At 40.0% G+C, this 27814-nt stretch overlaps 1 protein-coding gene across 4 annotated transcripts in view; it reads right to left on the bottom strand.

Annotated features, from left to right (window-relative positions):
* LOC131125769 (vertebrate ancient opsin-like) overlaps nucleotides 1-20927 on the bottom strand; it is a 63407-nt gene extending 42480 nt beyond the window's left edge. Inside the window, exons 1-4 of one of the 4 annotated variants that reach the window (XM_058067627.1) lie at nucleotides 20644-20927; nucleotides 20390-20574; nucleotides 19545-20264; nucleotides 6992-7320 (exon numbers count right to left, since the gene is read on the bottom strand). In XM_058067627.1, coding sequence (XP_057923610.1) covers nucleotides 6992-7320; nucleotides 19545-19920 — 705 coding nt within the window. In that variant the 5' untranslated portion in view covers nucleotides 19921-20264; nucleotides 20390-20574; nucleotides 20644-20927. Of the gene's footprint in view, nucleotides 1-6991; nucleotides 7321-19544; nucleotides 20265-20389 lie in introns of all 4 variants that reach the window. The other 3 variants (XM_058067628.1, XM_058067630.1, XM_058067629.1) reach the window with 3 other exon arrangements.
* Between the last annotated feature and the right edge of the window lie 6887 nt (nucleotides 20928-27814).

Genomic DNA, 27814 nt, shown 5'->3' with positions numbered 1-27814 from the left:
TTTGTTTACATGCATGCCCAAGTACATTTGAAAAAATACTTACGGGTGAACGCAGCATATCAAACGGAATCAGGACAAGTCGTTCACCTTTTTTGTTCAGGTTTTACTTTTACAAAACGAATGATACATAGTTTGCAGAGTCAGTAGTTTATTTACAGATATTCATATCTGTTTTATGTGGCTGCATCTTCGAGAGCCTCAACTAGAGGCTGAGTTGTCCTATTTTCATGAATGTGACGCCCCCCCTTAGACGCCCTGTGGGACTTTCCTCACATTTGGCACACATTGGCACATATGGATGAAACGATTGGATTTTGACAGTGAAAAGTCAAGGTTACTGTGAGCTGTCATCTTTTCCTGCACCCAGAACATGATAACTGGGAAACACTTGGAAGGAATTTTATTGCATCTTGGCAGGAGGCCTCTTTGGACCAAGACTGATTCAAATATGGCATCCAAAGGTCAATGTCACCGTGGCCTCATAAAACTCAACTTTGGAACTTATAAGACCAATTTATGATGTTTCAAGGTCAAGTGCTAACATTAGCATAGTAGCATTTTGGCCATTTTCACAGCGAGTCACAAAGTACATACTGTAAACACTTAGCACTATTATACTATGTATTAGCATGATAATGTTACAATTGCTAGCATGCTAACATTGGAAGGGTAGCATTTTAGCCATTTTCATTGTGAGACACAAAGTACATACTGTAAACACTTAGCACTATTACGCTATGTGTTAGTATGATAATGTTACAATTGCTAGCACGCTAACATTAAAATTGTAGCATTTTAGCCATTTTCATTGCGAGACACAAAGTGCATACTGTAAACACTTAGCAGTATTACATTGTGTTAGTATGCTAATGTTACAATTGCTAGCATGCTAACATTAGCATTGTAGCATTTTAGCCATTTTCATTGCGAGACACAAAGTACATACTGTAAACACTTAGTACTATTACACTATATGTTAGTATGCTAATGTTACAATTGCTAGCATGCTAACATTGGCATAGTAGCATTTTAGCCATTTTCATAGCTAGACACAAAGTACATATGTTTCAAGGTCAAGTGGTAAACAGACTAAGGAGAGCTTAACTTATTTTTCTCTTTCTTACTTTTCTTTTTACTTGATGATAAAGAAGGTGGGTCGCATGTTCCACTTTTTTGATGCCATTTGCACCTAATGCCTAATTTGCATTGAAATGTCCCCTAGTGGCTTACTTTGGGTTATATACGAAAGCAAGTCGTTGACATTACCAAATGGTCTGAGACGCCGCGGCGGGGGGTTAAAAAATGCTTGTGGCAAATACATTTACCACATGACCGAAACAAGGTCACTATATTTGATGTGGGCCTCACAACATCGGCACCCAGCCGTCCCAGCGGGGTTCCCAAAACTAGCAAACCTACACCCCTCCTTCGCTTTCATCTCTTAGCCTGCTTCACTTTCTCTTGATATCTTCCTGCCCCCATCCCACCGACACCCCTCCCCCACACTCCCCCCATCGCCATGTCTAATTGTGTCAAATAGCCTACAGGATGTTGAAGAAAATTGCAAAAAAAAAAAATCACAGGAAAGTATACGAGGTGTTTAATTCAGACCAGGAGCTAAGATATTAGGATCTGTGAAGGACATAACTAACTACTATCAATGCATAATAATCACAATAATGCCTTTTATATAATAACTAACACTCAGAAAATATTAATTAAATAATTCATTCATTCATTTTTTTAGCTGTGAGGTCTGCGTGCAGCCCCGCTCAGAAAATATAATAATAATAATAATTAGAAATGTCCAATGATTAAAATTTTTAATCACATTAATCACTTTAAAAAAATAGTTATTCATTAATTCATTAATTTTCTACCGCTTTTCCTCACGAGGGTCATGGGGGGTGCTGGAGCCTACCCCAGCTGTGTTCGGGCGAAAGGTGGGGTACACCCTGGACTGGTCGCCAGCCAATCACAGGGCACATATAATCAAACAACCATTCACACTCACATTCATACCTATGGACAATTTGGAGTCGCCAATTAACCTAGCATGTTTTTGGAATGTGGGAGGAAACCGGAGTACCCGAAGAAAACCCACGCATGCACATGCAAACTCCACACAGAGATGGTCGATTGTGGAATTGAACCCTGGTCTCCTAGCTGTGAGGTCTGCGCGCTAACCACTCGACCACCATGCAGCCCTGCTCAGAAAATATAATAATAAAAATAATTATAAATGTCCAATGATTAAAAAAAATTTAATCACATTAATGACCTTCAAAAAATAATTAATCATGATTAATCACAATGTGCTGCTATATGAGTGTGGGGAGAAGATAGCAGAAAGACAGGCCAGTATTGGAGGAGAAATTGGGAGGTCAACATCCAACAGCAGGACTACCGTCTGTAACGAAAAGAGCACTGCCAGAGTCCGAACAATTGACCTTCAGCATGCCATTACTGGTATGTATGTTTTGGGCCGTAGATCTCAACTCACAGCATCTTGTTTGTTAATTGGCAGATTCGCCAATGGTGTCACAGACTGTCCAGGAACTGATTAATGAGGAGACGTCCCAGGAGATCATCCATCCAGAGCACAACCAGACATACCAGTGAGGCACGCTGAGAGTTGTCTTGGATCAGCCTTACTGGTATATAATAACTTGGATGCACCTAAATTTACTTCATTATTTCTTTAGTTTTGGCAGACTTTTTGCCACTTTTGTAGGACGGGGGATCATGGCTGCAAAATAACCAATGTGTTCGCATTTTTGAGTGATACAATCGATTTACATTATTTCTTCCGGGGAAAAGTGTTTTGGTTAATGTACGTTTTGGTTAGAGTCGGACCTTCTGGTACAAATTAAGATAAGATATGATATGCCTTTATTCATCCCTCAGCGGGGGAATTTGCATTGAGCAAAATAACCAATGTGTTCGCATTTTCTAGTGATTAAATCGATTTACATTATTTCTTCCAGGCAAAAGTGATTTGGTTAGAGTATGTTTTGGTTAGAGTCGGACCTTGAGGTACGAATTAAAATAAGATATGTCTTTATTCGCCCCTCAGTGGGGAAATTTGCATTGAGCAAAATAACCAATATCTTTGCATTTTTGAGTGATTAAATCGATTTACATTATTTCTTCTGGGCAAAAGTTATTTGGTTAGAGTACGTTTTGGTTAGAGTCAGACCTTCTGGTACAAATTAAGATAAGATAAGATATGTCTTTATTCGCCCCTCAGTGGAGAAATTTGCATTGAGCAAAATAACCAATGTGTTCGCATTTTGGAGTGATTAAATCGATTTACATTATTTCTTCCGGGCAAAAGTGATTTGGTTAGAGTACTTTTGGTAGCAAGCGAACAAGAATCAGTCAAGCAGTACAAAACACACAATATAAAAGTAAACAATATAAACAACCTAAGTATTCACAAATTAACAATTTTACCCAGGGTTATATACAAATACAGTTTGCAAGATAATATGAAATATGAGACGAAATATGTGACCAGTCTATAAACTATGAAATCTTGCGAAGGAGTTAAATATGAGGCATTATAAAAAATACTGCTCTTAGAACTATATATATATTGCACTTAGAGCTATTAATTAATGACGCAAAGCGCGGTTCCGCTGTACATGAATGAAATAGTTGAGACATTTTCTGTATGCATGAAAGCAAGCTGAAGCGCCACCGCATGCATTTGATCTGAGATCATCCCTAGTGGAGGTACCACTTAAGAGGCCAACTCACCTCTGTAGCTTGTGTCCTTTAAAGCAATAAAAGCTCAATTTGCTTTTAAAGAAAATGGGCAAAGGCAGGCGATAACACTGACGTACACCGCAAGACACATTTTCCCTCCTGACCCTCACGGTTTGTCCTTTTTTAAAGGTTGTAACAGTTTTTCTCATATTTTTTAAAGACAACACAAGGAAGACAAATCTCCCTTCAAGTTCCATTCCGCTCATTGACCTCTGGAGTTCAGTCCAAACTTAAATCTCAGTGATCCCCAAGTTGACTGTTCACTTGAGTGCCACATTATTAGATAAGGGATTTCTACTCTTTCTGCATTTAATGGGCAAGTTTACTTTTAATATGTCCCAAATGATATCACCAAACATCACCTCAAATAACAGCTGACAAGTGACATTGCATTTACAGTAAGGGGAGAACATTCAGCAAAGTTAAAGACAGCTCACATAATTGTCAATAATAAAGCAGCATATAGCAAAGACGCAGAAATGGGTAGAAAAATTGAATAATAGCCGATAATTGACTATTCGTTAGAACTCTTCACAATCACAAAGTTATTGCAGAGATCTAATCTATAAGGAACCGCTATACAATTATTAAGATAGACACCATACACCAGGGGTATCAAACTCAATTTACTTGGGGGCCACTGAAGCCAGGGTCTGTGTGAAACTGGGCCGCATCAGGTTTTCAAAAAAACAAAAAACAAAACGCATTTATTTAAAACAGAAAAATTAATAAACTTTGCTTTGGTTCCAATTTTCTACAAGAAAAGCCCTGATAAAACATTCCACTGTTCTCAAATATCTTACTTTTTATTTTTCTACACAAAATAAGATAAAAAATAAATAAACAAATCAAGAATAAAGAAAATCAATCAATCAGTAATAATATAATATATAATATAATATAAATATAATAAAAATAATAAAACGGCAAATAATAAAAACTTAAGAAACCACATATAGTTGGTGGGTAGACAAATTATTTTTTTTCAGATTAAAATGAACAAAGCATTATTAGAGCCCTGTAGACATGACAAAACACGACTATAGTCACATTTATACTATTTTTATTTACAACATATTGCGCAACTGCAGGGTCTTGAGACACATGCTAACGCGCAAACTAGAGAGCTAGCGACCTAAACGGTAGCCTTCAAGTTATTTCCTTTAAACTTAAATAGCCAAAAACTTACCACTTCCACACGGATAGGGAGGATAACTATTAACAGTTATTTAACCTTTAACATGAACATTAATCAAACGTAATAATTTTTTCTGGGTACATGATACATACAGCATCCATATCAAACTTGCGCGGGCCGCACTAACATTAAACTTTCATATCAAGGCGGGGGCCTCAAACTCGTGTCCTGCAGGCCACATTTGGCCTGCGGGCCGCGTGTTTGAGACCCCTGCCATACACATCGTCTAATATGTCTTATGTCTTCAATAAAGGCTACACTGTTGGCTGTTATTCATTTCAGTGCTCTGCTGTGTCAATGTTGGGCAGCTGATGGGCAATTTTATCAGAAAAAGACACGTGTGCCGATGCAAACAAACAATCACATCATTGTTTATCTGGGACGACATGATGCTCACAGACGGAGGAGCTTGTAATCCTAGAAAAATTGCTCTGGGACTTGTTCTTTCAAAGTGTGAACTGTGAGCATGTGTGTGTGTGTGTGTTTTCCCTTGAGAGAGAAACAAGTGCCTCCCATTCTGTCTCTGTACATTTTCTTCCAGGACACTGTGTGGAATGCTACCATTGGTTAGCTCCTACTACAGAATAGGGATTGGCAAACGCCTTGGAAACGTTTCATGCAAATATATGAAAAGTGGTCCAACTGAGGAGAATAGAACTGCTACTCTCGTTCCTCCCACATTTACAAAACACAGACGGTTATTTCATCCAACCATCTTCTTCTGCTCAAGCCCAAGCTTCTCGCTCCTTGGCTGCTTTCTGGCGGATCCTGAGGCGGTCCCAGGTCAGCTGAGAGACACAGTCTCTCCAACATATCCCGGGGCTTCCCTCCCCAGGGAACCCAGCAACCTCATCTGGCTCCTCTAAATGTGGAGGTGTAGTGTTAAGTTTCTTTGGGATGAGCACAGCCACACTTCTTGTCCTTTCAGTCACGACCCAAATCTCATGAGCATAGGTATATGGTATCGATTGGTAAATTGAGAGTTTACTGACCACCACAACAGACCGATGCAGAGTCCACATAACTGCAGATGCCGCACTAATCCGCCTGTCAATCTCGTTCCATCCTTCCCTCACCCAGATGTACTTCAACTCTTCCACTTAGAGCAGGATCTCATCCCTCATCCCAACTATGGACTCTAACCTGGATGCTCATTCATTCATTCATTCATTTTCGAACACTTAACCTCACAATTGTCGGGCGAGAGGCGGGGTACACCCTGGACTGGTTGCCAGCCAATCACAGGGCACATATAGACAAACTACCATTCACACTCACATTCATACCTATGGACAATTTGGAGTCGCCATGTTTTTGGAATGTGGGAGGAAACCGGAGTACCCGAAAAAAACCCACGCATACACGGGGAGAACATGCAAACTCCACACAGAGATGGCCGAGGTTGGAATCAAACTCTGGTCTCATAGCTGTGTGAATTAGATTAATTGTGAATTAGAGAAGCTATAAAGGGGTCAGACTATATAAATGCAGAAAATTGCGACAACATCAATCGAAAAAAATGTTTACCCAATAACTCTAGTTGTGCTTGGGAAGTTGGCACAAATATTCCTCGGAGAAAAAGACAGATGGTGGTGGTCAAGGCAATTTCCTTATTTGATTAGCACTGCGCCGGTTAACATCCTGGACTGGTGGCCAGCCAATCACAGGGCACATATAGACAAACAACCATTCACACTCACATTCATACCTATGGACAATTTGGAGTTGCTAATTAACCTAGCATGTTTTTGGAATGTGGGAGGAAACCGGAGTACCCGGAGAAAAGCCACACTGACCACTTGGCCGCCGTGCAGTCAAGTTGTTGGGATAAAAACTGAAAATTTCTAGCATTTTCTGGTCAACAAGGACTATACAGTAGGCTTTGTTTATTTTTTACTGTATACTACATATATTGGGGTGTACCAAGAATGTGTGCAGAGGTGCATTTGTTTAAAACATGAATAGTAGGTGAATTTACACTCAAGCTCACCTGCATTGATTCTGATGATGAAGCCAACTCACCTGTCTGATGGCACACAGCAGCTTCCCATAGCAGAACACGATCACCAACAATGGCACGATGAGGCAAAAAACAAACAGACAGATGATGTAAGATATGTTATTTGTCGTCGTGGCTTTCCAGTCCACAGAGCAGGTGGTCCCGGGCCCTTCTGGACCATAGCGACTCCAGCCAAACAGTGGAGGCACAGTCCAGATGAGGGAATAGACCCAAGAGAGGGTGATGCCCAATGCGATCTTATAGTAGTTGGAGGAGTCTGCCTCAGTGGGAGCCATCATGGTGCAGTAGCGCTCATAGGAGAGGACCGCCAGAGAGATCAAGGACACGATACCTACAATGAGACAACAGATATTAGAAGCTGGTACCATCGAGGGCAGTGATAACTGATATTGAAGAACATTCCACTTTACAAAGTGTCCTTCCTTTTAATATGGCTTCTTTGAGACTCAACAGTAACCATGTATACATGGACCCAAATATTCCAATTCCATTCGGGTTATTTGCTCAAACAGAAAGAATGTAACCTTTGTATACACCTCATTCCGAAAGAAAAGTGCCAATCCGAATGAATATATAATCGCATTCACAAGGGTGGAATATTCCTTTCCCCAATCCGATTGAGGTATCTTGTACCCGCTCAAATGGAAAGTTCTTCTTCGTGGTATTTTTCTTCTTCTGTTGTTTCTTGGCGGTTGGCAAGCAGCTTTCGTGTGCATTAGCGCCATCTGTGGAACAGAATCTAAACCCTTCTATACGCCATTCACAAGTCCAGTTTTATTAAAAAAAAAAAATACATACGTATCTATATAAAACATGTGCCGAGCTTAATTATAAAATATTAGCAAGATTGAACTTTATCTTTTGCTGTTCCCGGGTGCGTTCTTTCAGCGAAGGCTGAGATATGACGTAACACGCAGCTCCAGATGATCTTCGATTGAACAAAATGGAGGCGAGCAATCGGCACTGGACTGCTGCGGAAAGTTTGTTTTTGATTCAAACTAAATTTCAAGACTGGACGAACGGAAAAATGGCAATACGGAGTTATTCCAACAAGTGAAAGAAAAACTCGAGGAAGTCGGTATCACATGATGTTGGTGTTTACGCTTTACTGCGCATGCCCCATTGACTATTCTGGTTGATTATAGCGGTGCATGTAGACACGCGATTGGAACATTTCTTTCCATGTATACCATTGCTTTCGGAAAGGTCATTCGGAAAGATTCCATTCGGAAAGAGAAAAACTCATGTAAACGTGGCTACTGTCACATCTATCCATTCATTCATTTCATTCATTTTCTACCGCTTATCCTCACGAGGGTCGCGGGTTTGCTTGAGCTTATCCTAATTGTCTTCGGGCAAGAGGCTGGGGTACACCCTGGACTGGTCGCCAGCCAATCACAGGCCACATTTCTAAGCAACAAACACATCTACGATCCTTTCAAAACCATAACAGTACCAAGTCCAAGGCTTCCACTTCACAGCATCTATTCAGTGAAATATTAAACACAAGACTTGAACATTTTTTTCAATAAAATCAATAAGTTATTCAGTGAACACACACTCTTACTACCGTAATAAAGCTTCTTTTCATTATTTTACAGCTCAGGCCACCTGAGGCTGCAGCTCAGTGTTGCTGACCCCCCCAGTGTTTTAATTTTGTTTGTATTCTGTTTGGAGGCCATTATGTTCCATGAAATCGTCCTTCAAGCTCATTGATTTTTACTGGCAATTAAGTGGACTTGTGCAGGACACCGCTTGTAAAACGATGCCCCAGACATTTGGCAGGTTTGAATAATACATTTAAATACACACAATGTCTAGTTTTTTATTGTTTGTACCATACACATATTAACAGTATATTTACAGTACGTTGATGTTTCGCTTTATAGATTGCAAAAAGACGACTTGTGTGTTTTATTGGTGGAGAAACTCAACAAAGCTTTGTAACCTCGCACTTTTGATGTGCACTGATTGACTCAGCAACAAGTTCCCGGTTTATTTTTTCATTAATTTCTCTTGCAATCCACTCATACTTGTTTTTTTTCCGCTTTGGCTGATGCTGTCATTTGTTCTCAGGCTGCACTTAATCATCAAAGAGTGGGCGCTCTATCTTCTCATATTCAGGCAGAAATCCTTCTGAATGTACCGTTCGTTAAAGGTCATATATAACTACTGATGGGTGTATATTATTTTGCTATATCAGAGGTTCGTGAAACAGCACACATCCATCCATCAAATTGATGTCTTGATTGCCTGTCTGATAAGTTCGTGATGTTCCCATCCCCTGATGTCAAATAATGATCTGGCTAGCTTATCAAAGTAGGAACATGCAAGTCCATGACGTGACTCTTCTGTATTCTGTCCCAGAGTGATACCACTTAACAACGGAGCCTTATAATGCCTTTATAGGATCTTTGGAACATTAAGATGTCGGGAAAATCCTAAAAACATTACTTTGACGGGTTGACGTGACATCTTCTCCAAAAGATCTTTACACAATACAATTTTTGCCATTATTAGAACCCTGTAGTCACAAAGTAACACCCCTAGAGTCATCTTCGTTTAAACCACATTGCCCAGCTGTACAGATCACTGTAGAAAATGATGTATTTCGATAGAAGCCTCATTTACCGTATTTTCCGGACTATAAGTCGCACTTTTTTTCATAGGTTGGCTGTTCCTGCGACTTATACTCCAGAGCGACTTATACATGAAAAAACTGTTTATGTTACATAAACGCTGGCCACCTTTTCTGTTCATGTTTATTTTTTGTATTTTTTTTGTTAGCATATCTTACACCTACTAAGCCTGTTCTCTATTCTTTTATTGTTGAAACTTAAATTACACTTAAACTTAAACTTGAAAAATAAATTACTCGCAAAAAATGCAACTTACACTCCAGTGCGACTTATGTATGTTTTTTTATACCTAATTTTTGATCTTGTGCGACTTATACTCCGGAGCGATTTATAGTCCAGAAAATACAGTAGTTGATTTCCCTGTGACTGCAAGCCACGGTGCACTGTATTGACGTACTGGCACTTCACTTGTACCGCTAGCATGGTCCAGCTTTGGACCATACCAAGCCAAAAATGTACCACTTCCACACATAAAGATGATTTTTTTTCATGTTGGACTGCAAAGATACTGATCATGAATTAATTTTTTGAAAAACCAGGATAAAGTTGGGGAGTGATATGTGAACCGCGTTGTTGCAAGGGACGACTGTATGTTCAAATTATTAGTCTTAGGTAAAAATGGAAATTCCATGGTTGTAATTGTTCCATTATGGCGGTGCAGTGATGATGAAATAAATCAGGCATAACGTTTGATTGATGCTTTAAACCTGTATATTAGGGGGAGTAAAAAAAAGAACAGGAACTTTGGAAATCCAGTCGTTACCTTTCATGTGTGCCGCCTTCACGCTCGTTAGAGCGTGGGATGCGATTTGAACGCCTTCTGTTTTGCTTATAAAACACACCGACTGCACAGCAAGAAGTTAGTCTATGGTTATGAGGCTTAACTTTAAGTATCATGTGGTGTCCAATCATAACAACTGACTATGGATGGATAATTGACTAATTTGCAAGATAAACAAATCGGGTCTGTAATGTTAGGACTGACTGTGTCTATCCATCATGAAGTTACCATCAGTATTAGTGTTGTGAACGATAAACCGATGTGACTGAATATCCGGTTTGACAAGCACCAGTAGAAGCCTCCTTGATGGATAAGAATCAGCCAAGAATCCTTAGATTAATCGATTCTAGAGACAGGTCCCAAGGAAAAGCAAGTCTAGCAACCGGTTCACAGTTCGTATCTTAAACAACCAAATGTGGCCCGCAGGACATTAGTTTGAGGCCCCTGCCTTGATATGAAAGTTTAATGTTAGTGCGGCCCGCGCAAGTTTGATATGGATGCTGTATGGTATCATGTACCCAGAAAAAATTATTACATTTGATTAATGTTCATGTTAAAGGTTAAATAACTGTTAATAGTTATCCTCCCTATCCGTGTGGAAGTGGTAGGTTTTTGGTGGTAGGTTCTTTTTAAGTTTAAAGGAAATAACTTGAAGGCTACCGTTTAGGTCGCTAGCTCTCTAGTTTGCGAGTTAGCATGTGTCAAGACCCTGCAGTTGCGCAATATGTTGTAAATAAAAAGAGTATAAATGTGACTATAGTTGTGTTTTGTCATGTCTACAGGGCTCTAATAATGCTTTGTTCATTTTAATCTGAAAAAAATAATGTCTACCCACCAACTATATGTGGTTTCTTAATTTTTTTATTATTTGCCGTTTTATTATTATTATTATTATATTTATTTATTTATTACTGATTGATTGATTTTCTTTATTCTTGATTTGTTTATTTATTTTTCATCTTATTTTGTGTAGAAAAATAAAAAGTAGGATATTTGAGAACAGTGGAATGTTTTATCAAAGCTTTTCTTGTAGAAAATCGGAACCAAAGCAAAGTTTATTCATTTTTCTGTTTTTAATAAATGCGTTTTTTTTTTTTTTTGGAAAAACCTGATGCGGCCCAGCCTCGCCCAGACCCTAGCTCCAGTGGCCCCCAAGTAAATTGAGTTTGAGACCCCTGCTCTATGAAATCATGCTGTCTTTAAAATATGGTCTTTTTGAATTGCATTGTAACCGATGTATCTAAAATCCAATTGAATGGTCCATCACAAAGACATTTACATCTCTAACCAGCATGTTTGGAAGCTGTTGTTTTATGTAAAACAAATTAACTAACATGATTGCTTAATGTTCTACCCAAGAAATGCCGTGTTGTTGTTTTGTTTTGGTTTTTTTTAACTCCCAATGCTTGAGGCGATGCAACTTCACAGCATCACAAATCAAATATACGGGATCAAAGGCAACGGCTGAATCTAATTTCCCAAAAATCAAGCGCGTTACGATCGGATGGAAAAAGGAAAGGATCTTGTTCCACCCCTGCTGTGATGATCCCTCGATGTGTCTGTCTTGTGCGTCTGCTAAAAAAAAAGTATCTGTCTCTGGATCCCATCCCTAATACCACGTATCCGGGAAAAGACAGATTGAATGAAAAACATAGGATTGAGCAATACCGTCGTCCAATAAAAAAAACATAACACAGCTGTGATCCAACTAAATTTATGTTTTTAACAGTCCTGTAATTTACTGTTTATGACACAAATTGAGCAGCAGGCTAACTCCTAAGATGTTTACGGCGGGTCATCGTTGTTCTTATTTCACGCTGAGGCCACTTTTCACCGAACACCACTCCAGCCAGTTGTTGTCTACGTGACATTGATATGCATTTGCTCTCCTGTGGATGGGTGCATGTTCTTTCATCTTTCAGCTCGTATTACGGCAGTTTGGACAAATGTGTGAGTGCTTGCACAAAGGCAATTTAAGTTCAGTTTGCCGCAAAAAAGCCTCGGCACCGCAAGGTTAATCCAGAGACCACGTGTAGAGTCAACTCAAGGCGGCAGCAGGAATCAAAACAGTATGCAGGGACACGCAAACATGTTGTCCAAATAGACCTCTATATTACAAGGTCAGGCGAGGAGGCATGCAAAAAAGGTGGTCGGGAGGAGGTGAATGATACGAAGAGGGTGGAAAAACACACGTATGCTTCCAAATTGTCTGAGTGTGTCCTCTTGGAAATCATAACTGTCAATTTTAGGAGTGAAAAGAAGGCTGTGAGCACAAAGCAGAAGATTGCGAGTAAATGGTAGACTTTGGGAATATGTCAGACTCAGCCAGGTTGCAGCATTGCTATTTCACATCCATCCATTTTCTACGCCTATTCCGGCTGACTACAGGGTACACGAGTCAAATCGCACTCATATTCGCCCTTTAGCATATTGTCAATTAAAACGACAAAACCGTGACAGGGCTCTACATTAAAAACAAAAATGACTTGCCCATGGGGAATCCTTAAGGTGAGAACTACTTGCCCGAACTTTCCCCATGTAAATTGAAAAGACTGCCATAATGATATCATCTAATTTACTACATACTACCTTACACATGGTAGTTGTAGTAAGCAGTGATATTTATAAGTTGTGCACCACAATGAAACATTTGTGTACTAGTGAAGTGTTCTTAATCCAGAAAAAAAATGCTCAATGGTCAAACAATAATTTGTGAAGCAAAGGTGAGAAAAATACACAAAGAAATGGAAGCGCTAGATTTTGTAGCTTGTGCAAAATCAGCACTTGGTATTGGATCTAATCGGTGGTGTTTCATTGTGACCACTTCAAATTGTCAGAGCAATGTGATTCACTCACCTGTGCCATCATTTGATTTGCTGTCGCTAATAAAATACTTGTTTAGGAGGCACTGGTTCATCACTTTTTGCTGTTTTCCTTCAGAAGTTGTTGAAGAATTAGACGATGTTGGCAGGGACGCCATGATAGACGTTTTCCGAGTCAAACCATCGCTTATTGGTTGATCGCCAACAAGAACGGGTGTGGGTAAAACGCGGATTGTGGAGTACGGACCGCAGTCTAAATAAATGATTCTGATTGGTCCATTTCAAGATTTGCAAGGATTGCTTTGCAAATTACCACCGGAATTACGCAGTCCGTGTTTTCGTGGACATATAGACAAACAACCATTCACACTCACATTCATACCTATGGACAATTTGGTGTGGCCAATTAACCTAGCATGTTTTTGGAATGTGGGAGGAAACCGGAGTACCCGGAGAAAACCCACACATGAACGGGGAGAACATGCAAACTCCACACAGAGATGGTCGAGGGTGGAATTGAACCCTGATAGATGATGACGCCATGATAGATGTTGTCGTAGTCAAACGATCGCTGATTGGTTGATCGCGAACAAGAACGGGTATGGGTAAAACGCGGATTGTGGATTACGGACCGCGGTCTAAATAAACGATTCTGATTGGTCCATTTCAAGATTTGCAAGGATTGGTTTGCAAATTACCACCGGAATTCCGCAGTCCGTGTTTTCGTGTTGTACCAACACCCAACAAGGACTGCTTTAAAAAAAAAAACTCCTTGTAGTACGGCATGCCAAAGTGCACTTGCCCAACGGGAATATCACTGATTGGATTTACTTGCCCGAATTTTGTTTTAACTTGCCCCGGGCCATCGGTACATTGTAGGCAATTTTAGGGTGGCGTTTGTAGCCATGTTCGCTGTAGCTCCGAACACTTCGGGACTACTGTCGGGGTCACCAGTGAAGCGCCGAAGAACTGGAGTCTGAGGCGGAGTGTTGAATTTGGGAGAAAACTTTATTAACTTGCACTCTTTTGCTACGTAAAGGCATGAAAGACATGAAAGCCCCGTCTCTCAACCACAACAGGAAGCGGAAAACCCCCCGTCCCTCACGCCTACCCCTCCGGGTGGCAACACCTTCCCTATCGATAGTTCCGGGGTGAATTATGTCCCGGTAACCTACCACTACAACTGTCAATTTTAGGAGTGAAAAGGAGGCTGTGAGCACAAAGCAGAAGATTGCGAGTAAATGGTAGACTTTGGGAATACGTCGGACTTAGCCAGGTTGCAGCATTGCTATTTCACATCCATCCGTTTTCTACGCCTATTCCAACTGACTACAGGGTACACGAGTCAAATCGCACTCATATTCGCCCTTTAGCATATTGTCAATTAAAACGACAAAACCGTGAGGAAGACCGACATTTCTGTGTCAAAGCTAAAGCCAACATGTTTCATCGAAACAATCTTCCCAATCAGGTCTTTGACCCTTCCTCGTTGTTTCCTTTCTTTGAGCCCACTGAGAGATAAGTCATCCATAACCAATGCAGATGTTAATGATGTCTTCCAGTTATCCCTCTTTCAACACACACACACTCTCCTCCCGCTTCTATTCCAGCGCACACAATCCCAACTCTTGTCAGGTTTTATTAAATTGGCTCCTCGTGGATGTCAGAGTAACACATCTTCAACGCTTAATCTCAGCATAACACTTGAGTTAGCGAGCACACGCGGGATATATTGGAGGCTCACTTTGTTAACCGGGATGTGACTGAAATAGAGTAATCCTGTTTTGGAAAATTGCTGACTTATCTCCACAGAAGTGGAAGTATGAAAAGTCTGTTTTGTATTTCAAAGTTTGACAGAATGAAGCTGCCCATAATTGATGGGGAATATTCTATTTTGTTAAGTCTTCATTGTTTTGTAAAGGAAAGCAACAGGGAGGTCGGTTCACAAAGACAGTGAAGACGGAAATAATGAATCAGGCTCAATGAGCATGTTGATTTGGAGTTTTAACTCATTCAATCCGTGCCATTTTTCTAAATTCAACTATTTCAGTTCCGGCGAGTTTAGACGAATATTGTTTTCTATGACTATATAAACATGGAACTGACCAAAACAACGATTAGACTCTCATGTTTCATCAAAAAAGTTTGTTCCTACCTTTTTCAGTTCTTTAGTAATCAGCAGTAGACCATAGGTAAGTTTCAGGAAAATATCAGTTTTCAACCATTTCAGTTCCGGACAGTTTAGACGAATATCGTTTTCTATGACTATATAAACATGGAACTGACTAAAACAACGATTAGACTCTCATCAAAAAAGTTTCTACCTTTTTTCAGTTCTTTAGTAATCAGCAGTAGACCATAGGTAAGTTTCAGGAAAATATCAGTTTCCAACAAAAAAAAAAGTGAGGTACATTTCAAATATAACTTTCAATTTTAGACAATTTTTCTTTTGTAACACCTCAAATATCGAAACAACTGTACCACAACATGCATGCATTAAAATTCCCCTACAATGCATCACAGTGGCATCATAAATATATGAAAAAGATCCATAACAAGCTCTTATTAAATGCCACTTTGTGGTCATTTTAATGCTTCAAACTGCAGTGACAGTGACTTCTAATAAATGTAGTGCTTGTGTGTCTCTCTGAACATTACAGTAACATTACTGACACCTAGCGACCACTGTAGAATGCTACATACATTGAATGAATGTCTTTTTTTATGCAGGGACACGACAGGGGCCCATGGCTCATGATGGAATGATCCAGACACAAAAAAATGCAGTGTTGCAATTAGTTTTTCCAACAAAGATATGGCATGGCTTGTCATTTCTTAAAAATGTGATCAAACAATGCAAAAACATCAGCCGCAAACAGGTTTCAGATTCGATAAATAAATTGCCTGGTGCAAAATGATCACATGCGCATCTCTTCCTTCCATTATTTTGTGTGTTTTTGATCGTCTTCATACACAATCCTTGTTGCACGCCGGTCGTAGATCAGCTTTGTGCACCCCAAAAGCAAACCTTTAGTAGAGTTGGCAGCCTTCCCTTCATTTAGTGGGGACGTGTGGTTTCCGGTTCGGGTGTGCAAGTTTCATCGCGGCTGCACGGTGGTCGAGTGGTTAGCGCGCAGGCTACACAGCTAGGAGACCCGAGTTCGAATCCACCCTCAGCAATCTCTGTGTGGAGTTTGCATGTTCTCCCCGGGGACTGTGGCTTCCTCCAAGTTGGCGCCTCCAAATTATCCATAGGTATGAATGTGAGTGTGAATGGTTGTTTGTCTATATGTGCCCTGTGATTGGCTGGCGACCAGTCTTTTTCATATTATGACTTGTACTATTTAAACTCTATTTAAGTGTTTTAATATTTGTTCTTGTAAAATTGTGACATTTTGACATGAGAATGGAACATTTTCTTTTTTGATTTTGACTTTGTTCTTGTAAAATTACAGTTGTTTTTCCGTGTCTGATGTTTTTTTTTTTTTTTATTTACAGCTAATATGCAGGGCCACACTTTGAACAAGTGGTTAGCAGAGTTATGGTGACCACACAGTCAGGAGATTTGAATCTCCGCTCGGCCATCTATGTGTGGAGTTTTCAGCTGGGATAGGCTCCAGCATGCTATACCGTCAGCCATCTCTGTGCGGAGTTTGCATGTTCTCCCTGTGCATGCGTGGCTTTTCTCTGGGTACTCCGGTTTTTCTTCCCACATTCCAAAAACATGCTAGGTTAATTGGCGACTCCAAATTGTCCATGGGTATGAATGTGAGTGTGAATGGTTGTTTGTCTATATGTGCCCTGTGATTGGCTGGCCACCAGTCCAGGGTGTACCCCGCCTCTCGCCTGAAGACAGCTAGGATAGGCTCCAGCACCCACACGACCTTTGTGAGGATAAGCGGTAGAAAATGAATGAATGAATGAATGTTCAGATTGTACCCAAGCTCAACAAACAACAGTTGAAGCAATGCCTTTAAAAGTCTGCTAGCTAATAGATGCCCTCCAAAGATTTATGAGTCCTTCCACAAGAGTTTCAACTGAAAGTTATGACTGCCGGCTGTGATTGTGTATGCAGTTGTAAAAGAATGCGGAGCTAAGCCTTTCGGAAAACTTCTAAATACTTTATCAACTTTGTGATCCTGTTAAAAGTCATTCAGAATGTGGACGTGTTTTTATTGGGAAGACTGATGAACTGCGAGAAATATTTCAAAGTAGCTGAACATGAAATTTGGTGGATTGATGGACGTGTCCCGCATGGCAGAAACAAGTAATGGAAACAAGATAAATGGCTAAAAATCTCCAGATAAATAAAGAAGGACGGCGCTGACAGATGCAGTGTATTTTTCCATTTCAATAACTGCGGAGACGAGTTCTTGGAGTGGAGTTTAATGGCAGACTAACACTATTTGACCATTATGGATAATGTACTCATTCATTTATTTTTCACTTTCAGATTTCCCCTGTCTGAAGTCGTCACTACAAATACGCATGTCCATATGGTGTTGGCTTAGTTTTTACGCCAGTCATGCACTGCCATAAAATTGATTTATACGCATAAACTAATGACAAAAACACACATAGATGAATTTACTATGAGAAAGCAAAATAGGTTATGGCTTTCATGGCTCCTGACAGTTTGGGAAAAGCTGTGACGTCAGTTAAGACATTCATTCATTCATTTTCTACCGCTTTTCCTCAGTGGCCAGCCAATCACATATAGACAAACAACCATTCACACTCACATTCATACCTATGGACAATTTGGAGTTGCCAAATTTCCTAGCATGTTTTTGGAATGTGGGAGGAAACCGGAGTACCCGGAGAAAACCCACGCATGCACGGGGAGAACATGCAAACTCCACACTGAGATGGCCGAGGGTGGAATTGAACCCTGGTCTCCTAGCTGTGAGGTCGGCACGCCAACCACTGGACCACCATGGCGCAACAGTTAAGACATAGCATTAATATTTTAGTTTGAACAGTGTTGTCGCTATAGTGAGTATTTGAGCCACTAGCCACGTTTACATGAGGAGTTTTTCTCTTTCCGAATGGAATCTTTCCGAATGACCTTTCCGAAAGCAATGGTATACATGGAAAGGAATATTCCAATCGCGTGTCTACATGCGCCGCTATAATCAACCAGAATAGTCAATGGGGCATGCGTAGTAAAGCGTAAACACCAACATCACGTGATACCGACTTCCTCGAGTTTTTCTTTCACTTGTCGGAATAACTCCGTATTGCCAGTTTTTCGTTAGTCCAGTCTTGGAATTTAGTTTGAATCCATAAACAAACTTTCCAGTGCCGATTGCTCGCCTTTTTTAAATCGAGAACATCTCGAGCTGCGTGTTACGTCATATCTCAGCATTCGCTGAAAGAACGCACCTGGGAACAGGAAAAGATAAAGTTCAATCTTGCTAATATTTTATAATTAAGCTTGGCAATTAAGCTTATATATTCATTCGGATTGGCACTTTTCTTTCGGAATGAGGTGTATACAAAGGTTACATTCTTTCAGTTTGAGCAAATAACCCGAATGGAATTAGAATATTTGGGTCCATGTATACATGGCGACTGTGTATCATGCACATGAATCCAAACACACTTTTTGATTATGGAACTTATTTCCAGCATGTATACAGGAAGTCCAAATGTGCTTTTTATATCCTCAGCCTGGCCTAGTTTCAGTTGAATTTGCCACTTTTTTGAATTTCCATCACCCCAGCAGGTACACCCGGGTGTCTTTTCTTATTGCAAAGTGTCTCTATATGCTCTTATGTCATATATCCTACCCATGACACCCCCTCCACCCGGAGCGTGCGCCACAGCCGTGCACGTTCAGCCCAGCGCAAACAGCTCAATGAAGGGTGATGAAGCATCTCTCTTGCCTGAGGCGCAGCCACTCAACTCCAGTGGCAAACATTTAGCAGACAATTGCACCCTCCGACGTGTGGATCTGAAGCTCCACAGTCCGTATTGATGGGCTCAGCAGACCGTCACAGAAACGTCTTTTTGAAGTGAGATAATAAAATTTAGGCATATCGCCAAGACGACGTCATGAGTTTGCTGCGTTTTAGTGCGCAATGCTGCACGCTGTGTGTGCTGCTGCACTGCACTTTTGCAGTTTTTTTTACTTATAAGTTAGCAATTGTGGTCATTAAAAGCGCTCTTAATGAATGCGTGCAGAAATGGCAGGTCATCAAACTTGAATAGGTTCATATTTGCGTTAAAATTAATACATGCGTCATTTCGACGCACAGTTTGCACGCAGATTGTAGAAAATATAACACAAAAAAAATGTTGCGGTACTTACCAAAGAGTGAATTGGCGAAACCGTACCACACGCAGCCTTTGTCTCCAATGAGCCACCTTCCCTGCGTACTGGCGGCGAAACTGAACGGCGTCCCCAGTACGCACACCAGCAGGTCGCTGATGGAAATGTTAATCAGGAGCAGGTTGATGGGAGATCGCAGCATCTTGTAGCGGCAGTAAAGCACCAGCACCAGCAAGTTGTTCACAAGTCCGAAAGTGCCGATGAAACCCAAACACACCGCCACGATGAGGTTCCCAGTCGGAGAGAGGGTGGAGCGCTGAGAGCCGCCCCCCAGCTGACCAGCTTCCTCGGCTCCGGCGTGCAGAGCGCTGTTGAAGCCCGCGCAGCCGCTCAGGCTCACGTTGGATGCGAGCATCTCGGCGGCGGCGCACTGGGGCGGCCACTGCGCGCCAAGTGGATACTAATAGAAAAACCACAATTACTGCACAGTTTAGGAGGTTTTCTCTGTTAGTGTGTGCGTGGACCAAGAATATCACAACCAGTCCAGTTAAAAAAAAAATGCAATGATTTAGTGTAACAGTTTATTTGTTATAGTGGTACAACTTTTCTAAAGTGCATGAGAAGGTTTTTTTGGGGGGAAAAAAATGAGCCAAAAAAAGTTTTGCTCATGCAGACTCAGTTTCTAGATGCTTCTCTGTCTTCACAAACACCTTCCCTCTCTGGTCCTGTTTTAAATCATTCTCCGCCGCTCACGGGCTGCTGACGTAAGGCCCCGAGAAAGGAGGGAGTGGGGGTGGGAAGAGAGCAGCATGAAGACCAAATAAACCATCATCACCATCATCATCACCCTGTTTGCTGAAGACAGAACTGCATTAAAACCCAACCTGCTTAATGAACAGTTGGGTTTCAGTTCAGAGCTGTTCTCTCAGGAACCCACGCTTGGTCCCACTTGCTTCAAAAACTTCTGCAAGGACGGGAGGAAAGAAATCCAACTGTCGTGACCTGGATGGCTGAATGTCTTCACTGTCCCTCAAGAACAAAGAATACAATGTTTTGGGACTTGGTTGACCTTGGGATACAAGAGAAACTTTGCAAATTGGGGATCCGTTCTTAATAAGCAGTTGAATTTGTGACTTACATGAAGATTTGGTGGCTGCACGGCAGTTGAGTGGTTAGCGCACAGGCCTCACAGCTAGAAGATCAGTGTTCAATTCCACCGTCGGCCATCTCTGTGTGGAGTTTGCATGTTCTCCCCGTGCATGCGTGGGTTTTCTACGACATTTCTCCCACATTCCAAAAACATGCTAGGTTAATTGAAGACTCCAAATTGTCCATAGGTATGAATGTGAGTGTGAATGGTTGTTTGTCTATATGTGCCCTGTGATTGGCTGGCCACCAGTCCAGGGTGTACCCCGCCTCTCGCCCCAAGACAGCTGGGATAGGCTCCAGCACCCCCGCGACCCTCATGAGGAAGAAGCGTTAGAAAATGAATGAATGAATGTGTGTGACTGGGTTGCACGGTGCTCGAGTGGTTAACGCGCATGCCTCACAGCAAGGAGACCCAAGTTCAATTCCTTCTTTGTGTGGAATTTGCATGTTTCCCCGTGCATGTGTGGGTTTTCTCTGGGAACTCCGGTTTCCTCCCACATTCCAAAAACATGCTAGGTTAATTGGCGACTCCAAATTGTCCATAGGTATGAATGTGAGTGTGAATGGTTGTTTGCCCTGTGATTGGCTGGCGACCAGGGTGTACCTTGCCTCTCGCCTGAAGACAACTGGGATAGGCTCCAGCACCCCCATGGCCCTTGTGAGGATAAGCGGTAGAAAATTAATGAATGAATGAATGCTGTATTATCTGTTTTCTAAGACGGAATAGTAGGACCCCTTCTAATAGCTGTCTCAGGCAATGCCTGTAACAACAGAGTTTTTAATAATCACACATTCAGAGAATAAAGTCATAAATTTACAAAAACAATGTCAAAAATTTACAAGAATGAAGTCATAAATTGACGTGAATGCCTATCACGACGGAGTATTAAAATAATCTGGGATTTTGGGAATAAAGTCGTACATGTACAAGAATGAAGTCATAAATTGACGTGAATGCCTGTCACAATGAGGTATTAAAATAATCTGAGATTTTGGGAATAAAATCGTACATGCACAAAAATGAAGTCATATTTTATCACGACGGAGTATTAAAATAATCTGAGATTTTGGGAATAAAGTCGTACATGTAAAAGAATTAAGTCGTAAATTAACGAGAATGCTCCATGATTTAAAAAGTACATTTTAAATAACTGGGGACCCTTAAAGGGACCACAACGCGGTCAATGTGCATCTCAAATCAGGTAGGCCAGTCACGAATCACATACAGACAAACAACCATTCACGATTTAGAGTCTCCCGTTAACCTAACATGCATGTTTTTGGAAAAGTGGAAGAAAAGCGGTTCACCTGGACAAAACCCATTCACAAACCCTTTGGCTGTAAGGCAGGTGCACTAATCACACTGCCCGCTGCAGCCTACAATCTTCAGTCCATTCACTGTAATTGTGCCCTGAAGGCTTCACTTTGTGTGTATGATGAATATTGGAGTAAGATTGGCTACCTGAGTGACCCTATTCAAGGTGCGGTCAAAAAAGGTGGATACGAGAGCAGACAAGCAGCAGCACTCAGGCAGGAAATGACCATAATTTATTTTCCTTGAAGGACAAAATAAACTCAGTCAGAAACAAAGGAAGAGTACGACACGCTGGGAGAAACGACAGGAATGGCAGTAACAAGAAATAAATGGAAACAGAGGAACTAAACAGACTCTGACTGATCACAGATGGGTAAAACACAAGGGCAATCTGGGAAGTGATGGCTCACACAAAAGGAGCGGAATTGGATGGGTTCATGGAAAACCGACTCGTGTAGGGGTGTCCAAACTTTTTCCACCGAGGACCACATCATGAAAAATGGAAGGGGCACTTTGATATTTTGTAAAGCAACATGTAGATATGCTAAAAAGTTATATAGAATTTGAGAAAAAATGTGATACAAAATTGGGGGAAAAAGTGTTTGCCCCTTTTCTGATTTCTTGTTTTTTTTCAGATTTTTTGTTTTTGTTTCAGATCATCAAACAAATTACATATTACTTAATGACAACAAAACTGCAGTTTATAAAATGTATTTTTCACAGCAGTGTAGGTGAAAAAGCATATTATCAATATGAACGTTTTTTTCAGTTTTTTCTCCCAAATATTTCAACTTTCTTCTTAAATAATGTTTTTCTTGTAAGATTTTGACTTTAGTCCCATAACTTCTTCCCCCGCCTAATTTTCCAAAAATGACCACTTTATTTTGTTCTGTTTTTCATATTATGACTCGTACTATTGAAACTCTATTTAAGTAAAATCACATTGTTTTTCCTTTGAATGTTTGTTCTTGTAAAATTGTGACATTCTGACATTTTCCCCAAATATTTCAACTTTCTTCTTAAATAATCTACGTAAATGTTCTTCTTGTAATATTTTGACTTTAGTCCCATAATATAACTTCTTCCCCCGCCTAATTTTTCCAAAAACGCCCACTTCATTTTGTTCTTTTTCATATTATGACTCGTACTATTGAAACTCTATTTAAGTAAAATCACATTGTTTTTCCTCTTAATGTTTGTTCTTGTAAAATTGTGACATTTTGCCATGAGAATGGAACATTTTTCTTTTTGATTTTGACTTTGTTCTTGTCAAATTACAGTTGTTTTTCCGTGTCTGATGTTTTTGTTTTTTTAATTTACAGCTAATATGCAGTATCTCTGTGTGGAGTTTTCATGTTCCCTGTGCTTGCATGGGTATTCCGGTTTCCTCCCACATTCCAAAAACATGCTAGGTTAATTGGTGACTCCAAATTGTCCATAGGTATGAATGTGAGTGTGAATGGTTATTTGTCTATATGTGCCCTGTGATTGGCTGGCCACCAGTCCAGGGTGTACCCAGACTCTCCCCCGAAGACAGCTGGGATAGGCATGCCTATACCCCAGTGAGGATAAGCAGCATAGAAAATGGATGGATGAAACTATTTTCCATCTTTCTTTTTGTTGATTTTGTTCTGGTGATTATGACTTTATGTCCAGAATATTTAATAATAATATTTTTATAATGGCTTAAAATTTCTTTTAATATTATTAGTGGTTTTTACTCTTTTTTCCCCATTTTTTTTATTTATTTCTTTAAATTCAACCCCCCCCCAATTCACTATTTTGTTTTTTTTTGTCATATTAGAACTCATACTATTTCAACTTCATGCTACCAAATGACGTTATTTTTATTATCTTATTTATTATCTTGTTAGATTAAAACGTTTTGACTTTATTCTTGTATAAAAATTACAGCTCATTTTTTTAAATTTTTTCTTGTTGAACTTTATTTTTATAATGTACTAACCTTTGGACACCCATGCACAATTGGCAATGTATTTTATGTATCTATCTTTTTTACTATTTACTAATATTTGAATAAGATCGTAAGAAAGATAGAAAGATAGCATCCAAAAGTTTCCAGAACCGAAAGAGAAAGGGAAAGAAAATGAAAAGGACGCTAACTCGTAACAGAACATCTGCTCTCACCTTCTTCTCCCTCCTTCACACCCTTCCCATCATCTTGTTATACCTTCCACAATGAGTAATCAAAGGGTGCGGGAGACCGAGGAGCATTGCAACCTGAGGAGCAAACCCAAGCCAAATGGCACAGATGGCAACACGTAACGCCATGCATCAACGCAGAGCAAACGCCAATGTATCATCGCTGCTCACCCGCTTTATTTACAGGCTTATTGCAACTAACAGGATTTAAATGAGCACTAATTTACCGCCACAAGTCATAAATACAGCTTTGAACGCACCAGCTCATGCTTTATTCAAACAACAACTAAGTGTAATTATCCAAAGTCATCGCCTCCACACCTGCCTTGAGTTAAAAATGAATTTTGCCGTTCATTACTTGGCCCACACAGTCGCTGCTCTCAGGAAGTATATCAAACGTCCTGACAACTTCATGTGATTTTATTCTCAGGTTGAAAATATGGTGAGTAAAAGTAAAAAGCGCCATTAGACAAATACAGTATTATTCTTTTGTTTCCGGAGTTTGTGTTGATTTTGTGTGTGGATTGTAACATTATTGCAAAAAATAATGAATTCCTTGCAAGTGGGGTCTCTGCAGAGAAATTATATCACAATTTAAGTGTTGCACCTGCCGAATAAAGTTTGAAAGTATGCTTTAATTGCTCCCTATATTACGGTTACTGATTATTTTGTGTACATCCAAGTCCATGGTGTTTTAGAGGCTATGATGCAAATTAGATTGTGCGTGGCAATGCTATAAAGCAGCTACAGTGAAGGAATTTCACATCTCAAATAATTAATCGGCATCTTGCTAAGTAATTATTCTATATTATTAATATGTTTGAAAGGGTTCCGAACTAACTAGCTTTCTTCGTCGCTAGTTGACAAAAATCACAGTTCACCTTTTGTACTCGCTGTTCTGTGGATTTTGCATGTTTTTTTAAATATATCCTATGAACATGCATTGTGTTCTCAACCTTGTGGTGTATTAGAGCGATCTATCGGTGCTGTGTTGTACACTTACGTGAGAGTTGAAGTGTCCAGCTGGAATAAAGATGTAGATGTAAAGATGCACTGCCATTATTTCCTGTTGAAAGAAGGCAAACGTTAGAATAATGTAAATTAATCTTCAATCTGAACATTATAAGACTAAAGTAATGCTTCTAAAGGCTAAGATATCACAAAAGTACTATAATTAAAGAAAAACATGACAAAACATCACCTCACCACTTACTATCTTGTCTGAGCAGCCATCAGAGTTCCTGGAGGAATCAACCAATGGGAATTGTAAAATGCAAACCAGACTTAATGAGGAACAAATGCAATATTTATTAAGATTCTTGTTATCTGATAGCACATACTAGACATTCAGCAGACAGATGTAAATCCCATCATATTTCTATGCAATCGCTGAAGTGATTTCTTGTCCATTTGATGAATGGAATATTTTTGTATAGCATAGAAAATGTGTTTAGGACTTTCTAAATATAGTTTGTAACATTATTACAGCGATGTAGACATGAAATAACACCCATAGAACCACCTCGATATTATTTTTTTAAACAAATTGCTAACCTCTTATGCTGCAAGGACTCAGATGACTGCTCACTAGCAAGCTAATGAGCTAGCAAGCTAACGAACTAACAAGCTAACGAGCTACCAAGCTAACAAGCGAACAAGCTAACCATTTAAGCTAAATTTAAGAAGCCAAAAAAAATCCACACAAATGGGATTACAATTAGGATTGAAACTTGTTTACAGTTAAAGGGTCAAGCAAAAAAAATAACTCTTATGCTGCAAGGACTCAGATGACTGCTCACTAGCAAGCTAATGAGCTAGCAAGGTAAGGAGCTAACAAGCTAACGAGTTAGCAAGCTAATGAGCTAGCAAGCTAACAAGCGAACAAGCTAACCATTTAGGCTGGAATGTTTTTCTTCTTCCTACAATTAGGATTGAAACTTGTTTTCAGTCAAAGGATCAAGCAAAAAAAAACTTATGCTGCAAGGACTCAGATGACTGCTCACTAGCAAGCTAATGAGCTAGCAAGCTAACAAGCTAACCATTTAGGCTGGAATGTTTTTCTTCTAAATTTAAGAAGCCAAAAAAAAAATCCACATGGAATGGGATTACAATACGGATTGAAACTTGTTTTCAGTGAAAGGATGAAGCCAAAAAAACTCTTATGCTGCAAGGACACAGATGACTGCTCACTAGCAAGCTAATGAGCTAGCAAGCTAACGAGCTAACAAGCGAACAAGCTGACCATTTAGGCTGGAATATTTTTCTTCTAAATTTAAGAAGCCAAAAAAATCCACACGGAATGGGATTACAATTAGGAATGAAACTTGTTTTCAGTCAAAGGATGAACCAAAAAAAAACTCTTATGCTGCAAGGACTCAGATGACTGTTCACTAGCAAGCTAATGAGCTAGCAAGCTAACAAGCGAAAAAGCTAACCATTTAGGCTGGAATGTTTTTCTTCTAAATTTAAGAAGCCCCCCAAAAAAATGCACACGGAATGGGATTACAATTCGGATAAAACCTTGTTTTCAGTCAAAGGATTAAGCAAAAAAAAAAAAAAAACACTTACCTCGTTACGAAATCAAGTTTCAACTTGCTTTCTGATGGGTGGCTTCATGGAAGAACTGTTAAGAATGAACTCCTTATAAGATCCAATAATTCTAAATGTAAATTCTTGCAATTTTCCAACTTCTTTGATCAGAAATATAATCCAAAATTACTTGTTTGTTGTATTTTATGTATTTTCAGACCCCATGTTTACAAGAAGGCAGCAACAAGTGCCGTTTAAAAATGAAATAAAGACACTTGAGTGTAACAACTATATTTTTTGCCAATTAAAAGTAAAATGCTGAGATCAAAAGCTTGTGTTTGGGTGTTCAAGTGGCCTTCTTAATTATTCCCTATCTGTGTAAAAGTGCCCTATGCAACACTGACACAAAGTTACAGAGTCAAATGGGAAAGTTCGTCTTTCTCTCCGCGGTCCGTACTAATCCCTGCTCTCCAAATAGCCCCCTTGATGCGCTGGAACAAGGTAATTACCTGTGAAAAATGTAGCGCGACATTTACTCTGACAACATCTTCACCATATTGTGTCCTAATTGGGTTGAATTAAGACACTCAGGTTCTATTGTGAAGATCACCCTCACTTAATCATCTGAGTGGGACTGGGTAGCTGATATTTTGTTGGCTTTCTAGGTCATCTCGGTGGTTCCATCAAGGAAGATGTCTAGGCAGAGCAAAGGATCATTGCTTTAATGTCATGTAAATCAGAGGAACGGTTCAAACAGAGTGCTCTACTTTCCGTTATGTTGATAATTTGTTCTGGTCGATCAGATTTGCTTCTGCTATCACCGTACCTGTCAACGTTCTCACCATGACATTGCAAATACTTCTTTGGAAGTAATAATTAATCGCACAATTTTAAAGGTTTACAAATTGTATTAAAAAAAATTAAGAGCAATATATTTGGTTAGGGGCTGCACGGTGATCTAGTGGTCAGCGCACAGACCTCGTAGCTAGGAGACCAGGGTTCAATTCCACCCTCAGCCATCTCTGTGTGGAGTTTGCATGTTCTCCCCGTGCATGCGTGGGTTTTCTCCGGGTGCTCAGGTTTCCTCCCACATTCCAAAAACATGGTAGGTATGAATGTGAGTGTGAATGGTTGTTTGTCTATATGTGCCCTG

This window comes from Doryrhamphus excisus, chromosome 3 (genome assembly GCF_030265055.1).
Source record: "Doryrhamphus excisus isolate RoL2022-K1 chromosome 3, RoL_Dexc_1.0, whole genome shotgun sequence".
Taxonomy (NCBI): Eukaryota; Metazoa; Chordata; class Actinopteri; order Syngnathiformes; family Syngnathidae; genus Doryrhamphus; species Doryrhamphus excisus.
Note: the sequence above shows the minus strand (reverse complement) of the source record. Positions and strands in the feature narration are given on the sequence as shown.